The sequence below is a fragment of the Benincasa hispida genome, chromosome 8 (assembly GCF_009727055.1).
Source record: "Benincasa hispida cultivar B227 chromosome 8, ASM972705v1, whole genome shotgun sequence".
Classification (NCBI taxonomy): Eukaryota; Viridiplantae; Streptophyta; class Magnoliopsida; order Cucurbitales; family Cucurbitaceae; genus Benincasa; species Benincasa hispida.
In genome coordinates, this window is record NC_052356.1 from 30,495,896 (window position 1) to 30,515,871 (window position 19,976).

The 19,976-nt window shown below is 36.8% G+C and overlaps 1 protein-coding gene across 2 annotated transcripts in view; it reads right to left on the minus strand.

Annotated features, from left to right (window-relative positions):
* Nucleotides 1-2,820: 2,820 nt before the first annotated feature.
* LOC120082879 (cyclin-T1-4-like) overlaps nt 2,821-19,976 on the minus strand; it is a 20,295-nt gene continuing 3,139 nt past the window's right edge. Inside the window, exons 3-8 of one of the 2 annotated variants that reach the window (XM_039038244.1) lie at nt 17,998-18,299; nt 7,165-7,246; nt 6,041-6,175; nt 5,159-5,334; nt 4,891-5,042; nt 2,821-4,530 (exon numbers count right to left, since the gene is read on the minus strand). In XM_039038244.1, the coding sequence (XP_038894172.1) occupies nt 3,494-4,530; nt 4,891-5,042; nt 5,159-5,334; nt 6,041-6,175; nt 7,165-7,246; nt 17,998-18,224 (1,809 nt within the window). In that variant the 5' untranslated portion in view covers nt 18,225-18,299 and the 3' untranslated portion in view covers nt 2,821-3,493. Of the gene's footprint in view, nt 4,531-4,810; nt 5,043-5,158; nt 5,335-6,040; nt 6,176-7,164; nt 7,247-17,997; nt 18,300-19,976 lie in introns of both variants that reach the window. The other variant, XM_039038245.1, reaches the window with a different exon arrangement.

Below are 19,976 nucleotides of genomic sequence, written 5' to 3' on the forward strand. Positions count from 1 at the left end.
AACGCTCACCCCAATGCTCGAGGTCTGGATCAATAAGAGCATTGTAACGCTCAATGAAGAGTCGTGACGTTGCGACCTATATATAAAAGCAAATTTTCAATTTTCGCACGAAAGAGAGACCATTTTTTAGATAATTTCAAAGCATCTTGAAGAAACTCTACCTAAATTTCACTATTCTTTCAGCTATTTTCGTATTCTTTGATCCAATTCTTGTAATTCCTTTGGATTTATTGAAGAAATCAAAATAATGCAAGGGTAGGTAAACCTTAACTCTTGGGAAATAGTCAATTAGGTTTAGAAATCAAAATCATGCAATGAATTTCATAATTCTTGGTTGATTTTTGTATGAATTTTTAATAGAAATTAATTATGATGAATTGACGCCTCGAAACTTTTAATTTCTAACTTGCAACTTTTAATTTCTTGCTTGCAAATCCTACTTAGCTACTTTGAATAATATTAGATTAAGTTGTAAAAATTAGATTTTCTTGTAATGAATAAAGACTTTTTCTGAATTCTTGCATGAATAATCCATTTTAGAATCTTCCAATAAATCGGTCTTTAAGTCTAGGCTTTCTAACTTAAAGAACATCACAATAAAGAACCCTAGATTTCAATGCAAATTAAGATTAAACATGATAATTGTTGTCAAAGAAGTGTTTTTTTTTTTTACTAATTTAGGGTTAATCACTATGTAACTCTTGATTAACTAATTGAGCTTAAGGCATTGCTTAATAGGTTGTGGGATTGTATAAATTTCATAATATTTTTTAATTTGATGATAGAACTACACCTAATGACTATATTTTCTAAGAATCTTTTCATAGAGAATTTACAAGTTTATTTTGTACTCAAATTTTGTGTCTCAAATTAATAAGAATCTACATTCTACTTTCTTTTAATTTCTTTTTACAAACAAAACCCTCCCCTCTCCAAGGAATTCGTTATTTGATTTAATTGGTCAATAGGTACCCTGAGGTTCAACCCCAGACTCGCCACTTATACTACTAGTTAGTACAAGAAGTAGGTTCCATGAATTACAAATATTATTTGTTTAGGTCAAGGGTTTATTGACAACATAAATACCGACCTAATACAAAGTTTGACCTAGGGTTTGTTGAGAGATGAATGTGGATAAAAGAAAGGCACCTAGCTCAGTACTACAACTAGAGAGGGAAAAACAAAATAGTGTCGTGGCACTACTTTAGAGTGTCGCAATGTTGTAGGGCACTCTACAGTGTAGGGACATTTGGGCATCAGCGTCGTGACGCCATCGATAAATATTATTTTGCGTTTCATCTACGGATTAGGGGATTTTGATTAGGTCCTCCATGGGGACATATGGAAGCCGAACTTTGGATTGAGACAACAACTAAGAGCTTTCAGAGTATTGGACGATAGAGGAGATCGTTGAAGGGTTGGAACGTGAGTCAAGGCCCGACTTGCTTTTCTTTTCCTATTTAGTCTTCTTTTTCTCTGTATTTTGGAATACGTTATGAACTGTCAATATTTGTATCATACCATGAGTTGCTGAGTTCGTAAGTCTTAGGATTTTGATTTAGCTTTTGGATTGTTAAAACTGTTTGGGTTGTTTCTTGGATTGTTTAATGCATATATTACTTGAGCATGTTTGTTCTTAATGCTTTCAGGCAATTGGCTAATGTTTGAATGATAAATCGACCAACCGAAATCGATCTGACCAGTTAGTCAATTTGTTGAAATATTTTTATACCTATCTTGCACCCTACCTATTTCTACAATTATATTTCAAGCACTATTTTCACGAGATAATTGAATAAAAGACCCAATCCAAAAGTCCAAAATAGTTTTTGCCCCAATTTTTTAAACTTGAGAATTTTGTTCTCTTGCTTACATGATCATCAACCAAATTTATAACTTTACCATTAATTTCTTTTTCCTTCTACCTTCCTCTTCTTGATTTTATTTTTTCTTTTTCTTTTTCTTCTTCCTTCATCTTCCTTGTCAATCTTCTAATCTCCCTCACCTTCGATTTTCTCTCCTTTTTTTTCTTCCTTCCTCTCCCTCATATACTTCAGGGATTTTCTTCTTCGTGGGTTTGTGTCTTCTTCTAGATAGGTTTGCTTCCTCATGGGTTTTGATTTCAACAATTTTGTGTTCTAAAGAAAGAGCGTGAGAGCAAGAGCATGACCGATCTACATTAGATAGAAAGGAAAGAAAGCACAAAAGGCTCAATCTACATGTGAGAGGTTCTGTTTTGGTGATTTCACCCAAATGAGACATCAACAAAACAAAACCCCTCCATTTCAAAAAGTGGGACAAAATTTAATTCTTTTTCCAAACTTCGAATCAAAATTTAGTTTTTTCCCAAATTTCAAGTCACCCTACTTTCACTTTCTTCCTTTACCAGACTATTCAAGAAGCCTTCAACAAGTGCCCAAAAAAAAATGCAGGTGTAATCATACTTGAGAGAGGTTTGAGATTTTTTTTCTATAAAAACTTGTATTCGAATTCAAAACAAGATAAAGATATTATTTTAGTCCTTATATGTTATATTCCAGCCCACAACTTTAATAGCTTCAATTTAGAGTAAATTGAGTATTATCATACATGAGTATTAAATTGGAACATGAAAATATACAGAACTATCAATCAATGTTTGAAAAACAAAACAATAAAAGTTGTACTGAAGTTCCTAAATCACAAGGATGTCACCGAAACCAAGGAGAATGCAGAAAGACCAACGTCAATAAACCCAAAATAGCACAACAAAGCAGCATGTCAGAGTACCTTTTAGGTATCATCCATGTTAGCTCGTATGAATCTATATAAGCATAGAACTCATCAAATTTACCTTGTTATATGGACAACCATTCTAATACATTTTAGAACACAAAACTTGCCTGTTGAGTTTACACAGTTACCATCACCAAAGCTCACAAAAAAGGCAATTGCCAACATGCATTACAAATTTTTCCTTTCCTTTTTTCTTTTTCTTTTTTCTTTTTCCTTTTTTTCCTTAGACTTTAGGCAATATACTGGCTAAAAGCTCAACTGACTGAGTGAGATACAATTGAATCCTAGACCAAAATTACATGTTGAACTATATTAAAAACGAAGACTGTAAACCAAATTACAATTAAACTGGCAAATTAAAAGCATAATATAACGATCCTAGAGTATAGCAGAAACATAATATTAATTACGACCAAAGAACAGTCCTCGTGGCTTCCTTGCATGAAAAATGGCAGAAGCAAGCTTATATCTGTGCTCAATTTTGTTTCATCCTGGCCAAGCAAATCAGCTTCGTGATCACCTTCAAGTGGTAAAGATTTAAGTTCCCGGGACTGGCAGGTGGTGAAGCATTTATCCATAATTCCTATAATTTTATGACGCATTGCTCAAAGGCATCGGGATATACTCCTCACTGCAATGATCTGTCCAGTACTTGGACTACCCAGGTCATACATGCCTATGCTACAATATAACATAGAACTAGATACTTGACATTAACTTATAAGTGATTCTCATGAGCATGTCTTTTGAGCTCCCTATCTGCATAAACAGATCGATTCTTGCGGTTTCCATCTTCCAAAGCATGATGATGGTTATTAGACATAGAATCGTTCCACTTCTTTCCCTCGGAATGCCAATCAGGGGACCTTCCAGCTTTTCTCTTGCGGCTATTCAAACCTGGGGAAGCATCATCTAGCATCTCCCCTTCTTCAACTACACTCTCTGCTCTGGCCCCCCATGAATTGTGGTTCTTGGACCCTGCATGATGTGCACTTAAAGATTCGTCACGAACCTTTCCATCATCTTGATTGTCAACCTTAGACCAGCTTTGCCCCTTCTCCCGCCTGTTTTTCTCATCCTCTGCCGCTAATTCTATACCATCTTCCAGCTCTCTCTCAATGAGATCGTCTTCATCCATCACATCTTTCTTCCTGGACATCTCTCCACGTGATTTTCTTCTTTTCTCAAGTGCTGCCTTGACTTTGTCTCTATCAATCATTTTGATAGCTTCTTTGGGCGACTGCCCAACTGGACCTTCCCGAACCTCAACATTTCGAGAAACTATACTGCTAGACTTGTGAGATACACCATCGTCCCTCCATTCTCCTGCTTCTGCAGTCTCACTTTTACTATGGTTCCTTTCTTTCTCTTCACCAACGTGCTCCACTACAGACCTTGATCTATCTGAATTATCTTTGCTATTATCCTTGTAGGGCACTTCATCAGTATGATGACTATCTGTTAAATCTGGGTCCACCTTATGACCAGTAATGGTACTACCACCCTCCGTAGCAGTCCCATTGTTCTTACCAAGATTCTGGACAGCTCTTTGAGGTACCCCATGATTGTCTGCATATGAATGCTCAGGTGCCGAACAAGATGACATTTGCTTTGAGGTCTGTTCCTCAGTTGCAGCAGTAGCTTTTGCTGCATTAGGATGACTCGGACCCCCACCAGTACTTCCATCTACTTCACTTCCCTGAGCTGCTGGCACACGATTTTGCTCGTACAGTTCTAGCATTTGATTGCTAACCTCTGCAAAAAAAAAAACAAAAAAAGAAAAAGAAAAAATAAAAAAAACAATTAATTAGAAATCCCAGTTGCTCAACTCAAAGACTTCAACAAAACATCTCAGTCTGAAACAGCTATATTATCATAGTTAACACTCAAATCCTGAAAATCTAGGACTAAAATCAGATGATAGTATATCACGTTCTTCATCATTCTTCACAGCAATCAAAGGAATGAATTGTGAATATCAAAAATCATCTGGTTCAGGTTGGTTTTTTGACAATTCTAAAGGGACGAGAATTACAAATATCAGAGCCACAAACAGCAAAGGCTGTCAATTTTGGTCAGAGATTATCTCAATTGACAAAATGAAGGGGCACCAACCCTCCAATTGGCGAGGGGTCACATCAAATTCTTGCCACCAAACCTTCTCCCCATCCGATGGAAGCTTCACTTTAAGAAACTTGGCAGCAAGAAAAATAGCACCTGCTGCAATGTGATGGGGCTTAAACTGCAGACAGAGTGACGTCCTCAACCTGCTCAAAGAACTAGTGTCAGTCTTTTTACAAGTTTTGGAAGAGCGAATAGAGAGAAGAGGCTATCGAGTAGGAACTACAAGATTCAGAACAGACAAATAGCTTCTTGATCTTACCCATCATTGACAAAATTCCATGCAACTTGAGCTAGTGCGTTCTGGGCAACCTTAAATTTTTTTATTGCCTCAACAAGTGGCTTGTAAGGGTGATGAATATTCAGGTCAAATGCTAAGGTCGCGAGCACAACTCTCTCACCAAGTAAAATTAACTCCTTCTGTTGCTCATAAACTTCCTACATGATTTAAAGAGAGATTAGAAAGAAGTGAAACTATAAGATTTAGTGCAATCATAATTCACAAATGAAGTGTGGGCATAATTCACAAATGAAGTGTGCGCATACATGAGAGAGAGAGAGAGAGAGAGAACGCAGACATTAGGAAGACCAACTACTTCATAGGTAAAAGCTAGCTATTGGGGTGGGAGAGCAAAGGCACTTAAGTACCACATTGATCATCCCATTCTAACCAACGTGGGACATAGGCATCCCATACTACCTTGGTTCCTAACAATACCCCATCCCCGGAAAGCCGATGTCCCGGCGGCTACTCCGGCGGTACTTCACTCGGCCACACACGGTCAGAGACCTCCGCCGGTTCCACTCCGGAACGTCGACAACCGGCTCTGATACCATTGTTAGGTACTCAAACACCTTGGAGAACCACACCCCAAAAGCTAGCTATTGGGGTAGGAGAACCAAGCCACTTAAGTACCACATTGATCATCCCAACCAATGTGGAACAAAGGCATCCCATACTACCTTGGTTCCTAACAAAGTGAAACTATAAGATTTAGTGCAATCATAATTCACAAATGAAGTGTGCGCATACATGAGAGAGAGAGAGAACGCTGACATTAGGAAGACCAACTACTTCATAGGCAATTACCACTTAGTAAGCAAGCAAATTAACAGGTTTTAAACAGCATCAGTAAGAGACAACCTTCTGTTTGATCCTCTGGGCTGCAGCAGGATTTTTCATGTGAATAATTTCATAGGAAACAATGATCACATCCTTTAGTGGGCGAGGCGTCTCTTCAACCTTCCCAGCAAGGAACATACAGACAGTTGCAATGGTCTGCATATCATACTAATAACATAAGTCTAAATATCCTGATAATCACTCAATAGCTCTCCATCCTTTCCTCATTAACATATACCATTTTTCATGCTATTACCTTCTACACATTAGCTGTAAATATTGGCTAACATATTCAATAAAGAACACTCACGAACTAAATGATTGAATCATATGCAGTGTACGTGATAAAACTATTTATGAATGAACAGCTAAACCATGGTAAACCATAACAACTACACAAGGGCAAAAGATCCTTTCTGAAAAATATTTCAACTCAACAAATAGTAGTGAGTGGACACCTTTTTTTTCTTTTGAGAATATTACATGTCGGGAGTTGAACCTATAGCATACAACTTCCAATACCCATGAGTCAACCAGGGAGGTATTTTGGGATCTTGTTATTCTTTTTGCCTCTATTTAGTCTAGTACTTTAATTATATAATAGTTTTATCTCAAATTGCTACAAATATGACCATCGTTTTTAGCCTTTGGTGTGCAGGGATATCTCATCTCTCCCTCATTTGAAATCCTCTTTGATAATGAAAAGTTCATTTCTTATCGGTTAAAAAACTATTAATTAATTAATTAATCTTGAGAATGGAACCAACAGAAAAGAAAAAATACATAATTAATTAATTAGTTATGCATGAGACTGCCAACAGAAGCCACGAGGAAAGACTTGTACTAAACATAGATGCATAGTTTTCAACAAATTCAACAAAGCATTCGTATAATACATTTTAAAGCCCGATTCAGAATCGTTTACATTTCATGACTCCATATCAATCACTCTTTTCAATGCTAAGACATCCAAATGCCCTATGTTACGAGTTAGTACAATAACCAATCTATTATTGTACTAGCAAGGACCTAAATTGATATGCCGCCCCTACATAAGCAAGAATTATAACAATCTCTGATTGACACCATGAAAAAAACTACCAGGTGCATAACTTGGTTATAATTAATCTAAACAAGAAACATACCCTTCTGTCATTCTTTGCATGGGACTGCCGAAGAAAGAATCGATGACAGAATATTATAGCTGTGGCTATCGTTACTTGGGGCCTGCATTCATTACATATGATTTTAGAGAGATACTAGTTAAAACCAACCCATATATAAGATGATTGTTCATGATATTATGACAGAACCTTATTAACTTTCCTTTTTTTTCCTTTGAAACGAAAACAAAACTTTTCATTGAAAAAATGAAAAGAGCCTATTGCTCACAGATACAAAAACCTTTGAGAGAAAAGAGAAACATGATTCAATGAAAAGAAAACTCCAAATAAACAAACTCTTAAAAACCTAACAAACCAGCACGTGAAAAGTAGCCTTGTGCTATAGATCACAAAACCTTTAAATCCAATGCCAACAAAAGACCAACGAGCAACCAAGGAAAATAATCCTTATAGACCAAAATTGTAAGCATCATTCCATAACTGAATAGAATCAAGATATCTTGAAGAAACAAGGAAACCAAAACTTCAAAAATCAAAGAAACCAACTACTATTCCACTATTGCTGCCAAGCTTGCAAATTGCTAGAAAGAAACACTTCTTTAAAGCAAAACGGTAAGCCTTAGTCTCAAGATCACAAGAATTCCACACTAGTTCCAGCCCTAGATAAAACCACTCAACTATACTTTAACTGAAGAACAAAGTGGGTGGTATTGATTTTAACTGTAAACCACATTTCTCAATCAAAGAGAATTAGCAGGAATAATGGGAGACTTATCTGCTTGAACATTTTCACCATTCTGAAATAATGTATCAAAACCGTCTGTGAAGTAGACCTCTAAAATATCAACAACATCTACTAATTGTGCTTGGGAGTCTTATATCCTCACTACTTTCACTAACCACTGATTCTCCATTTGAATCATTAATAGACTGATTGTCCTCAGCTAGAAACTCCTTTAACAAAAGGAATATTTGATCCTGAAATAGTAATGACTAAATTCATACCAGGAGGCAATGGGAGTGCTTTGTCTATCGACTAAGAATCTGCTATAAAGAGACGTCCACAAGACTCCTCAATGACATTTGAATTAACCTTTAAATGTTCCTTTGCATATAGTGCTGTTTCTCCACATGTAAAAGAAAAAAAAAAAGAGGATAAACTGTTTTAGAGGGAGAAAAGCGTGAACATTTCCATTACTTACCACCACCAGGACAAGCAAACTGGAACCAGAATGCAACTCAATACACTCCTTGTTCAGCCCATGAATTGTTATCAAAATATAAACCTCATGCATGAAAGGGAAGGCTGGATTTTCATTTTCTCAACATAACTCCTCTTCACCTGGCAAGGGAAATCTTTCATCATCTTATCCTCTTTATCGTTCTTTAAATCCTTAGACTCTAAAGTGCTAACACAGACTTCAAGTTCCAAAGGGAAAAAATAATTCCCTTTAGGAAGCTAAAATGCCTCATTCAGCTTGACTAACTTAATGGGAACACAATCTTCAACAAAATCAGTTACCTCAAACACTTCTTCATCTTGCTTAACTTCAATTAATCTTTCAATATCCATAGAGTTTGAAAATTCTTTGAAAAATAACTCACCTTGAGGGATAACTGGAGAATCTAACAGAGAAATATCACCAAATCTAATATGAAAATTACCATTAGTCTGATCTTTAATTTCAATTTCAGCTGGGTGAAAGCCGCACGAATTTCTTTTAACTTCAATATGGGATTCAGAGCAATCCAAGAAATTCAAGATTTGACAATAAATACTAACCAAACCCCCAAATTCCTCTATCGTAATTTCATCTAAGGTCATCTGAAATCGAAGTTGCATGGAGTGGAATCCTAAGAGAAGGAAAGGATAGGAACTATAGAAATAGCATCATAGAAGAAAGGTAATAAAACAAGGAAGAGTAATAAGAGCTATCAGCCAACCAAAGATTTCAAGAAGAGCAATATCGAGAGGAGTCACTTCAGGTAATATCATCTAATCGAAGTTGATTAGGGACTTCTTTTAGGAAGGTAATAAAGAGGAAGGGGTGGTTAGTCTTATGAAAGGGAAAATGGCATACATTTATCTATAGGAGGCATGGGGATTGGAAATCTTGCTATTAAGAATCAAGCCCTCCTTGCTAAATAGGATGGTGCTTTCTTGTGGAGGAGGCTTCGTGGAGGAAGGTTATTGCTGCAAAATATTGATCGAATGTGCAAGATTGGTGGCCCTCAATGAAATCTCATACCTTCAAGGGCCATTGGTCCCAATTCATAAAGAGGATGAAGTCGTCAAAAGGTTGGTACAAAATCAATTTAGTCAAAGGAGATTAAAGGAGATTTTGGAAGGATAAATGGCTGATGGATTTGCCTCTACTCCATGCTCTTCCCAGATTATACAGGGTTGCTAAAATCTAAATCCAAAGTTTCTTTCGCTAACCAATTCTGTTGTCAGTTTTAATGATTGAAGTTGAAATTCAGAAGAAACCTTGCTGATTTGGAGGTGGAAGAATGGGCTACTCGCTCCTAGATGCTTTTTAATGTAAACCTAGTGACAGAAAAGATGTTAAAGAGTGAACTCTACAAAGTGGGGGCTGTTTTCTGTTAAATCCTTGTTGTCAAAGCTAATTATACATCAAGTGGCTTTGGACCATAAATATCTACTATGAGTTTGGCAAGCTCTCTGTCCGAAAAAATTTAAGATTTTCTTGTGGATCTTCTCTTTTGAAAGGTTGAATTTATTTTTCATTGAATTGAAAGAAACCTGCAAGAAATGGTTCTTTCCCATGTTGGTGTGTTCTCTGTAAAGGAGTGAAGTTCTTCTTTTGTCCTTCTGGAGCTATTTACTGGATAAACCTCTTCAGTTCATATAAATCTAAGTGTTGTTTGCCTTGATGCCCTCCTTTAGCCTATTGGTGGTATGCCCTTCAAAGTGCAAGCCAAGATCCTTTAGTTTAATTGGGTGTTTGCGCTTCTTGGCAATTTTGGTTTGAGAAAAAACTCAAGAATTTTCCACAATCAAGAAGGGAGGTGTTTTGAGACTTGGCCTTTTTTTTTTTTTTTTTTGCTTCTACTAAAATCGAGCTCTCTTATCTAAATGAAGGTGGGGATTTCCTTCGGAAAAGGATGCTCTTGGGCAAGTGGTGATAGCTTTTCTTTTTTTTTGAAACGGAAACAAACTTTTTATTAATATAATGAAAAGCGACTATTGCTCAAAGCACAAAGCTCAAAATACAATGAAACAGGATAATAATCATAATAATTCGGAGCTCAATGATCAGGACATCTCAACTAGATTGACACCCTCATATCACCCTCATCAAACAAAATTATAGACTATTAATAGTTACAAAGAAGATATAAAAGCATTCTGGTTGAGGGGCAAATATCCTGGAGAGAATAATCAGCAAAAAACTTGGATTGAGAGCACAAAGAGGAAGCCAATAGGCGGGCTGATCCAAATCTATCTGACCATTTGGTAGCTTGTTGTGGAATACTCTTTGATTTCGTTCAAACCATAATTCTGAAATTAAAGCTTTAACCGCATTTGACCAAAGAATTTGTGTCTTAGAAGACAAGATCGATCCAGTCAAAATATGGGAAACATTACTGTGAATGCTCTGTCCAAAGACCCAATGTAGATTGAAATATGAAAAGAGATTCCTCCAGCATTTTCCTCAATAAGGACAATCAAAGAACACATGTAAGTCTTCACTACTTGCTAGGCATAAATGGCAGATGGTGGGTGAAAGATAATGAGATTGAAGTTTGTGTTGCAACAAAAAACTTGGATTGAGAGTACCAAGAGGAAGCTAATAGGCAGGTTGATCCAAATCTGTCTGACCATTCAGTAGCCTCGTTGTGGAATACTCTTTGGTTTCGTTCAAACCATAATTCTGAAATTAAAGCTTTAATTGCATTTGACCAAAGCATTTATGTCTTAGAAGACAAGATCGGTCCAATCAAAATATGGAAACATTACTATGAATGTTCTGTCCAAAGACCCAATGTAGATTGAAATATGAAAAGGGATTCCTCTAGCATTTTCTTGAATAAGGACAATCAAAGAACACATGTTGTAAGTCTTCACTACTTGCTAGGCATAAATGGCAGATGGTGGGTGAAAGATAATGAGATTGAAGTTTGTGTTGCTTCAGAGCAATTAAAAGATCCAAAAACTAAAGCCCAAACCAGAATGTTGATTTTTCTTGGGCTTCTGGACTTCCAGAGGGCCTGAAAAAGCTCTTTTTCCAAAGGGGAAGATGAGTTCAAGTGCTTTGATAAGGATTTTACTGAAAATCCTCCAGACGAATTCAATTACCACACCCTTGCTTGCCTTCTAGACAGCCCATTAATTGCTGGAATTCTGAGAATTCCTCATCCTTTAGAGGCCTTCAAAATAACAGATTCCAAGAGCAAATTTTTGGGTTCCAATGTTCACTAATGTTATGCCTTTAGGCATTGTAGCAACGCGGTAGAGATGAGGGAAGTTTTCTTTGAAAGCAATGTTGGAGCACCACGGGTCAAGCCAAAAATAAATGTTGGTTCCATTTCCCAATTTGAAAGTTGCAAACGATTCAAACTTGATCCATGTCTTGGATATGCTCTTCCAATAGGAAACCTTTCGTGAACCCATCTAATGATGTTGAAGTCTCCCCCTAAACACCACGGTTCAATGTAGTAGTAAGATAGGAAAATGAGTTCTGGCCAAAGGAATCTTCACTCTCTGTAATCTGCAACCCCATAGACATTGGTCACCCAACAGATATTCTTGCAAATAGTTGTGAATTTAATTGAAAGTGAATAGCCTCCTTTGAGGAATTCCAAAGGAATGATTTTACTTTCATCCCACATGAGTAGCAACTCACCAGATTTGCCAAAGGCTTCCACCGAGGTCAATCCTATTCCATTTGAGCTCCAAATCGCTTTTATTAACTGTTGATCAATCTCCAGACATTTGGTTTCTTGAATCATTACTAAGTCTGGATGTTGATTTTAAATGAAGTGGTTCAAGATTGTCTATTTGGATTTGTCATTGAGACCCCTGGTGTTCCAAGATATAATCTTCATGCTTGAGGCACCTCCCTTAGGGGCGCAATTTTCCTGCACATGAAGGCCACAAGCAACGATTAAAGAGGAAAATTGAAAGGGAATTCGAGAAGGAGAAACTTGTGTAGCTCTTATGGGGGAATGTTGTTGAAGGAAGAGAGCTCTTTAAGCTTCCCCCAAATGATCAGGTGAGACTTCTTCTTCAACTGTTGTTTCTAAAGAATCTTGATCGAGCTCTTCACTACTTACACAGATATTCGTCTCACCGATTGATTCATCATCTGAATCTTGGGTTGAAACATGGGTTGTTTGCTTCTTGTAATCTTGGGAGAATGTTCCTTGGACAAAGGAGACTTTTGAACCTGGAATGTTGACATTTGAGCTAGTGATTACTGTTGAAGAATGTCTTCTTCTTAGGGGGCTTTTGCTTAGAGGAACCAAAGATTGAACATAAATATCTTCCCAAAAAATCCGGATTTGTTGAGTGATTTAGCAATGAATCAACTGAGGATTTACTCTTTTGATAACCGAATTTTAAGGGTGAATGAATGATGTCTGATTCTTCCACTTCCAAATGAAAGCTTGGTACTTGTGAAGTGACTTCGAGGAAGGAGCTTGAGCTGGACTTGAATGAGGATGTGACTGTTCAATTTCTGAGTCTGCTTCAATTGTTTGCCGAACTAGTATGTCCTTCGAATTTCCTTCTTGAAAATTGCATTCCTTGGTAAAAGAAGAGGGTGAGTGAACCGACTCTTTTACTTTGTCTAATGATGTCTGTCCTTTCCTCATAAACTCGAGAGAGAGAGAGAGAGAGGGTGAATAGGGGGAGTAAATGCTTCAGCTGTAACTATAGCAACCCTTCCAATATCCGAGGTATGTATTGTTTTTTCTGAAGCCAAGCCGCCAATTCCTTTTTCCAATGTAATTTCTTTAGAAAAAGACTTGTTTACGACTGTATGCAACTCTTCAACTTCAGTTGCATTTGTTGCTTTGCTGTCAAACATTTCCATTGAGAATTCTTCATCTACCATAAGAAAAATATCTAGGGTATTTGAAAAGTCACTTGCCAAAAAGCTACTTTTATTAGGAAGAAATTTGCTCTGATCAACCAAAGAATTCTTTCCTTCAAAATGGACTAAGAATTTCCCCAAGTTTGAATCTTCAATAGATAGGGTTGCTAGGATAGCTTCTAAATACAAATGGAATGAGAATAGTTGGTAGCCTTCTACAAAGGGTTCTCAGTTGTTTAGGCCCATGAACCAAGATCAAGAAAAATAACTTTCCTTCTGAGATGTGGTATAAAGTCAAAACTAGTCGTGGGGATGAATCCCAATTTTGGAAAGTATACTTGTTGATTTGCCCCTTCATGTAGAGTTTCCTAGACTTTTCAGAATTGTGATTGCCAAAGACTCAATAGTTAGCCATTGTTGATTTGAATCTCTTTGTGTTTGATACTTAAGATTCAAAAGAAATCTTACTCACACTAAGTTTGATGAATGGGTTTCTCTTTTGACCAAGCTCCAAGCCTTTAGACCTAACAATAGGGATTGTGTTAGGGACTCGGTTTTTGGAGTGGTTTGGAGGATTCAGATTCCTAAGAAAATCAAATTCTTTACTTGGCAAGTTTTGCTTGGTCAGGTGAACACTTTAGATAGGTGCGTTAGGAAGATTACCTTGCTAATGGGGCCTTTTTGCTGTATTCTTTGTCAGAAGGCGGAGGAAGATCTGGATCATCTCCTTTGTGATTGCCAGTATGCGAGGGTTGTGTAGAGCTGCTTTCAATAGGAGTTTGATGTTCGGATTGCAGGCCTGAGGAACGTTCGTGCGATGATAGGGGAGTTCCTCCTCCTTCCGCCTTTCAGAGACACTGTTTTTTGTGGTTTGTTGGGGTGTGTGTAGTGTTATGGGATATTTGAGGGGAGAGGAGCAATAGAGTGTTTAGAGGTTTGTGAGGGTTGGTCCTTAGTGAGATTTCATGTGTTGCTTTGAGCTTCAGTCTCTAAGTTTGTTTGTAATTATTCTCAAAGTAACATCCTCCTTAGCTGCAATCTCTTCCTTTAGAAGGGGTGTTTTGGTGAGCTTGTTGTTTTTGTATGCTCTCGTATTCTTTCATTTTTTTCTCAACGAATGTCGTTGATTCTTCCCAAAAAAAAATAGGGATTTTTTTAGGAATTATGTTATCGTGTGCATAATGGAAAACAATGGCTCCTTTTCGGTTAGGGTTTTCTCTCCCAAGCTTACTATGAAAGAGTTTGCCTCAAATAGACAAAAATATGATCTTATATGGAAAGCTACGTGTCCTCAAAAGGTCAAGGTTTTCTTATGAATCTCTTTTCTTGAAAGACTAAATACTTGTAAAATCCAAAGATCTCTGCATAATTATGCTCTGCCCCAATTGGTGTGTCTTTTGTAAAAGAAATGTGGGGTCCCTAATGCATCTCTTCCTTTTTTTTTTTCTTTGCCCTTTTGGTCAAGGTGGTTGTGGAATGATGTTCAACTTGTTCACTTTGTCATGGTGTTGACGCAACAATGCCTTAGATGAGCTATTGTTTAATGCTCGGGCAAGAATGCTTCGGTCCAATGGGGTCTCTTTGCCCTTCTTTGGAGGCTTGGATTGAAAAAAATGCAATAATTTTTCGTGGTCAAGAATAAAATAGGAACCTCTTGATTTAGTTACTTTTTTGCTTCTACATGGTCTCCTACTTTTAAATTCTTTTGTAATTATAGCCTAACTCATATTTACACAAGTTGGGGATTTTTTTTTAGTATGTTGGTGTAGAGGGATATATCATCTCCCTCATTTTATATTTCCCTCTTGATGTTTTTCCTATAAAAATAAACCGCTTTCATTGAGAAAAAATGAAAAGATACACGGACATATAAAAAACCAAGCCTAGAGAAAAAGGGCTCCCCTTAGAGGAAGGGGTCCCAACTATACGAAATCATGCTTATAGAATAATTTGTGTTTTTAAATGCCCAAGGCACGGGGTTTTTTTTTTTTTTTTGAGGCATACTATACATAAAGATATTACATTAAAAAAAGAAAGCATAGTTGAAGTGGAAATATGGAGGAAAAAAAAAAGACCCCAAACACAAGAAATTTTGTATTTAAGCTTAGTAAACTTGATTCTTTTAGTTAATAAAGAAGGAAAACCCTTGATTATTACTAACTTTTTAAAAATAATGAAAAAACCCCAAGGTCCAAGACTTTAAGTTTTGGGGCTTCGTAAAAGGCGTGCGCCTTATTTTGTGAGCCTTGCCTCTCCGACATAAGGCGCTAGACCTGCGTCGAGCCTAGATGCGCACCCGAGAGGGCTTTTTAAAACATTGAGAATAATTACAAAAGGTCTTCGAATTGAAGTCCAAAGGGAACATGAAAACAAACAAGGACCAAAGCTCCCTATAATCCCTTTCCACACTCATAAAAACTTTGTTCCCCCCACCCCCAAAACCCATAATATCGCACAAACACTAGCACTCCAAAGAAACCGACCTTTCTCCCCAAAAGGTGTATTGAGGAAGAACTCCTTGATTATAGCACCGACGTGTTTTTGATAAGCACTCGACATATTGAGCGTCTAGAGAAAAGAGTCTCAGACACCACTCGCATAGTCACAACGCCAAAGAATATTATCCAGATCTTCCTCTGCCTTCTGATAAAGAATACAACAAAAATGCCCTACAAGCAAGAGCAGCTTCCTAACAAGCCTATCTAACGTATTAGCACGACTGTGAAGAACCTATCAAGAAAAGAATCTCATCTTTCTAGAAACCTTGATCCTCCAAAGCACTGAAAAGACTGACTCGCCTGAAGGAGAAGGATCAACCAAGCACTGGAAGAAGATTTACAAGAGAAATTATCCAAAGGACTGGCACTCCAAACCCTCACGTCCCTTCTACCCACTCTAAAGGGGTGGCTCTCGAGCAATGAAAAGAAGCCAGGGGTGACGCAAACCAAAATAAAAGGAACAAGAGCTCCCCGACCACACTAAGATGGTTTTTGAGAGAAGACGAGTGATACAAACAAGGGAACGAAACACATAGAGGTCTCTCCCCCACCCAATGGTCTTCCTAAAAATAAGTTCCTCTCCCCTCCCCCACCACACAACATACCAAATGAGCAAAAGAATGGAGCTCTTTCGAGATATCTTTCCACAAGTTCCCGTGAGTACCTTTAATCCCTTTAGACAGCCAATCAAAAGGATGGGGACCATGTTTACTTACGATGATCCTATGCCACAAAGAGTTAGGCTCAGAGGTGAAGCACCACAGCCACTTGGCTAACGGGTTTTGTTACACATCCAAAGATTCCCAATTTCCAAGCCCCTAAAGCACACGGATCTCTCAATGATCTCCCATCTAATCAAATGTGAGCCTTTGCCTTTCCCTTCATCAATCCCCTCCTCGAGGAAGTCACGCATTAACCTCTCTAAACACTTACACGCCTCATCCGGGGCCTTGAAAAGGGAAAAGTAATACACAGACAATTTTTGGCTTGTTTCAAAACTTTTCCCTTTTAATCCTTGCCTAAAGTGGTGCATCTGACTTCTTGAGAAATCACAAGCACAAATGAGCTAATTTGGCTTGTTTCATAAGATTCCCCAGCTACCTAGCTTCCCAAAATAGGTATCTCTCCCATCACTCACCACACATCAGACAAATGAAGAGAAACAACGGAAACCATCTCTTCCCACACGTTTAAAAGTGCCTTCAAGATCCCTATTTGAAGACTACTCATTAGGCTGGGACCATGCTTGTGATGCCCCTAGGCGATAAAAAATATGGCTCGCTAGGAAAATATCATAATTGCTTTGCTAACAAGGCCTAATTTTAGACCCTTAAGTTGTCTATGCCTAACCTCACTAAATGAGAACCATTCCCCTCTTCAAACCCCACTTTTCACGAAAAGTGGCTAATGTTCAAAATTACAAAGGGAGAATGAAAAGGAGCATAAAAGCAATACAACAAAAATTATAAGGGAAACAAAAAAAATAAACGTTTCTATTAAGACATATATCTTAAATAGAATAATTTGCAAAGAGTTCAAAAAGAAAACACAATGTAGAGGCTTTGAGGCGAGCCGAACCAAAGCAATCGCCCAAGGAAGAGACGTGTCATCAAAATACTCGAATTCCTTTCAAGCCAAATCTCACACAGGAGAGCTTTCATTGCATTAGACCAAAATGCCTTAGATACTGGCACCATGGAGGAAGAGGATCCAACCATCAAATAAAGAATGTTATCCGTAAAATGAATTAGAGAACACCCATTAAGCATTAAAGATTGAAAAAATATCCACCAATGTTAACTAAAGTAAGGGCAATCAAAGAAAATATGTTGTAAAGCATCACTATCTAACATACAAAGTGGGAAAATTGATGTGAATATGCAATACGTAGGAAGCTTCTTTGTAGAACCTCATACTAATTCAACAAACCAGTAAACATCACCCAAATAAAAAAATTAATGCGTTTGAGAGATTAACTTCCATAAAGATGAATGAACTTCCTTAAGCATATGTGAAGAAATAAAAGTCTCCTATGTCTTGCTAGTCAACACAGGGATTCTAACCAAGGATAAAAGCCACTCAGGAACGACTAAATAAAAATGATCCTACTTCCTTTAGAGAAAAAACACCTCTTCCAAGAAGCTAGATGTTTTTTAATCTTACCTACAATAGGGTCCCAAAAGGACAAACTACGAGGATTGTGACCAAGAGGTAAAGTAAAATGAATCCCTTGCACAACAAACTTTTTGTATACAACGTATATAATGTTTAGGTAAAATCAAACAGCAAATTCTTACACTTTGAGCCTCATGCCCAGATCTTGCAAAAATGTGCAGTATGATTTCCGTAAATAAGTCTCCTTCTTCAAGTCAATTCCATCTCTTCTTGATGGGGAATTTTCTTCAATTTCCTTTCTGGACATATACCAACGACCTGCTTCATCTTGCTTTTCTTGGGAACTCTTTGAGGAACCACCATCAGATATTCTATGATGTGCAGACTCAAACGGCAGAAGTCCAGACATGTGTATCTTCCAACAGTCTAGAACAGCAGCAAGTAACTATATCAAATAATCCCCTTGAACTTATGCAGCTATTTCCTGCCAACAAGATCAAGAGGCAAATATCAAGATATAGCACAAATACCTATGAATTGACAAAATTTTATATTCTAGTTTTCGTTCAGTGCAGATTTGAAGGCGCTTTCGAAAACATTTTTTCTCTGTTTTCAGAAATGTGTTCTAAATTGTCACAAAAAGTTAATATTATTGTTCATATAAGAATCATTCACAATTACATAAGTATGGGAATGAATGTCTTCATTCATAAAAATAATAATAACACACTAAAAAAACAAAAAGTAAAACATAAACAAACAAATTGGACAAAAAGGTCCACAAAACCTCAGAGACAAATTATCTACCCTCTAAGTCCGGGCATCTACAGTTTACCTTCAAGGTACTTCTATTATAGGTTATGATGTCATTGATAGAATGGAATGTTAATGTTACAAAAGGGAAATATGTCATCCACTGGAACTATAGAGGAAAAAAAATGGGGAAACATATCATATCATTTTTCTAAAAGGAAACAAAATTTCATTGATATAATGAAACTAAACTAATGCTCCAAAATACAAGACAAATATAAGAGAAAAACCAACGGAAGATGAAGAATAATACATGCCAAATAAGACAAAAAAATCAACAAGTTAAGAAGCACAAAAACTTAGAGAGCCCCATGAGAATTTAAGAGATAAACTAAACCAAAACACACCAGACCATAACAAAGTGAATTATCACTTTATGCCCCTAAACTTTAGGAGTTGTATCAATTTAAACATTGAACTAATAATTGTGTATCAATTTAAACCATGAACTTTTGTAGTGTATCAATTTACGCCCTCCATTACACTCCGTTTGAGAAAACCTCAGGTGAAACTTATAATTGTATCAATTAAGCCCCTAAACTTTCATAAATGATCAATTTAGACTCTTATTTAGGACTTTTTTTGAGAATTGTTCATGTATATACATACTCTCATCTTCTATTTTCTAAAACCGACATTTGAAGAAGTCTACACACGTTTGAGAATTAATACATGGATGAGATTTTTAAAGGTAAACATAATGAAGGTTCAAAATTGATTGGCTTATGAAAATTTAGTTATTTAGTTGATTCAAACTTACACAATATTGGTCAAACGAAATTTGGTGGAGGGCATAAATTGATACAATTACGAAAGTTCAAGGTTTAAATTGATACAATTATTATTTGAGAGTTGTAATTGATACAACCCCAAAGTCTAGGGTATGAAGTGATATTTGCCCAAAAAAATATTAAATTTAATTTAAACCAAAAAAAAACCTCCACTCAATCAGATATAAGAGTCTTCAAACTCTCATTGCTAAAAGGGGAACCATGTTTACGCCGATAAAAGGCTAAACAAAGGATGAGATCAACCAAAACTTCGGTGGGCCTTTCCTTGTCATGAAAAATCATGGCATTGCATTTGTTCCAAATAGCTCATATAAGGCTATATTAATGTGAAGCCATGCTTTGCCACCTATATAGAAACTTGTGCGATATATGATATCTTTGTTTATAAGAAACATAGATCATTCATTGATATGATGAAAAGAATATAAAAGACAATCCTATCGGATAATATTTACAAAAAAAAAAAAAAAACACCATTAGTTAACGAGGGAAGACAAACTATAATTACAACCGAGGAAACAATTTGCTCCAAGTAAGTGCCAAAAGAGAAATTGATT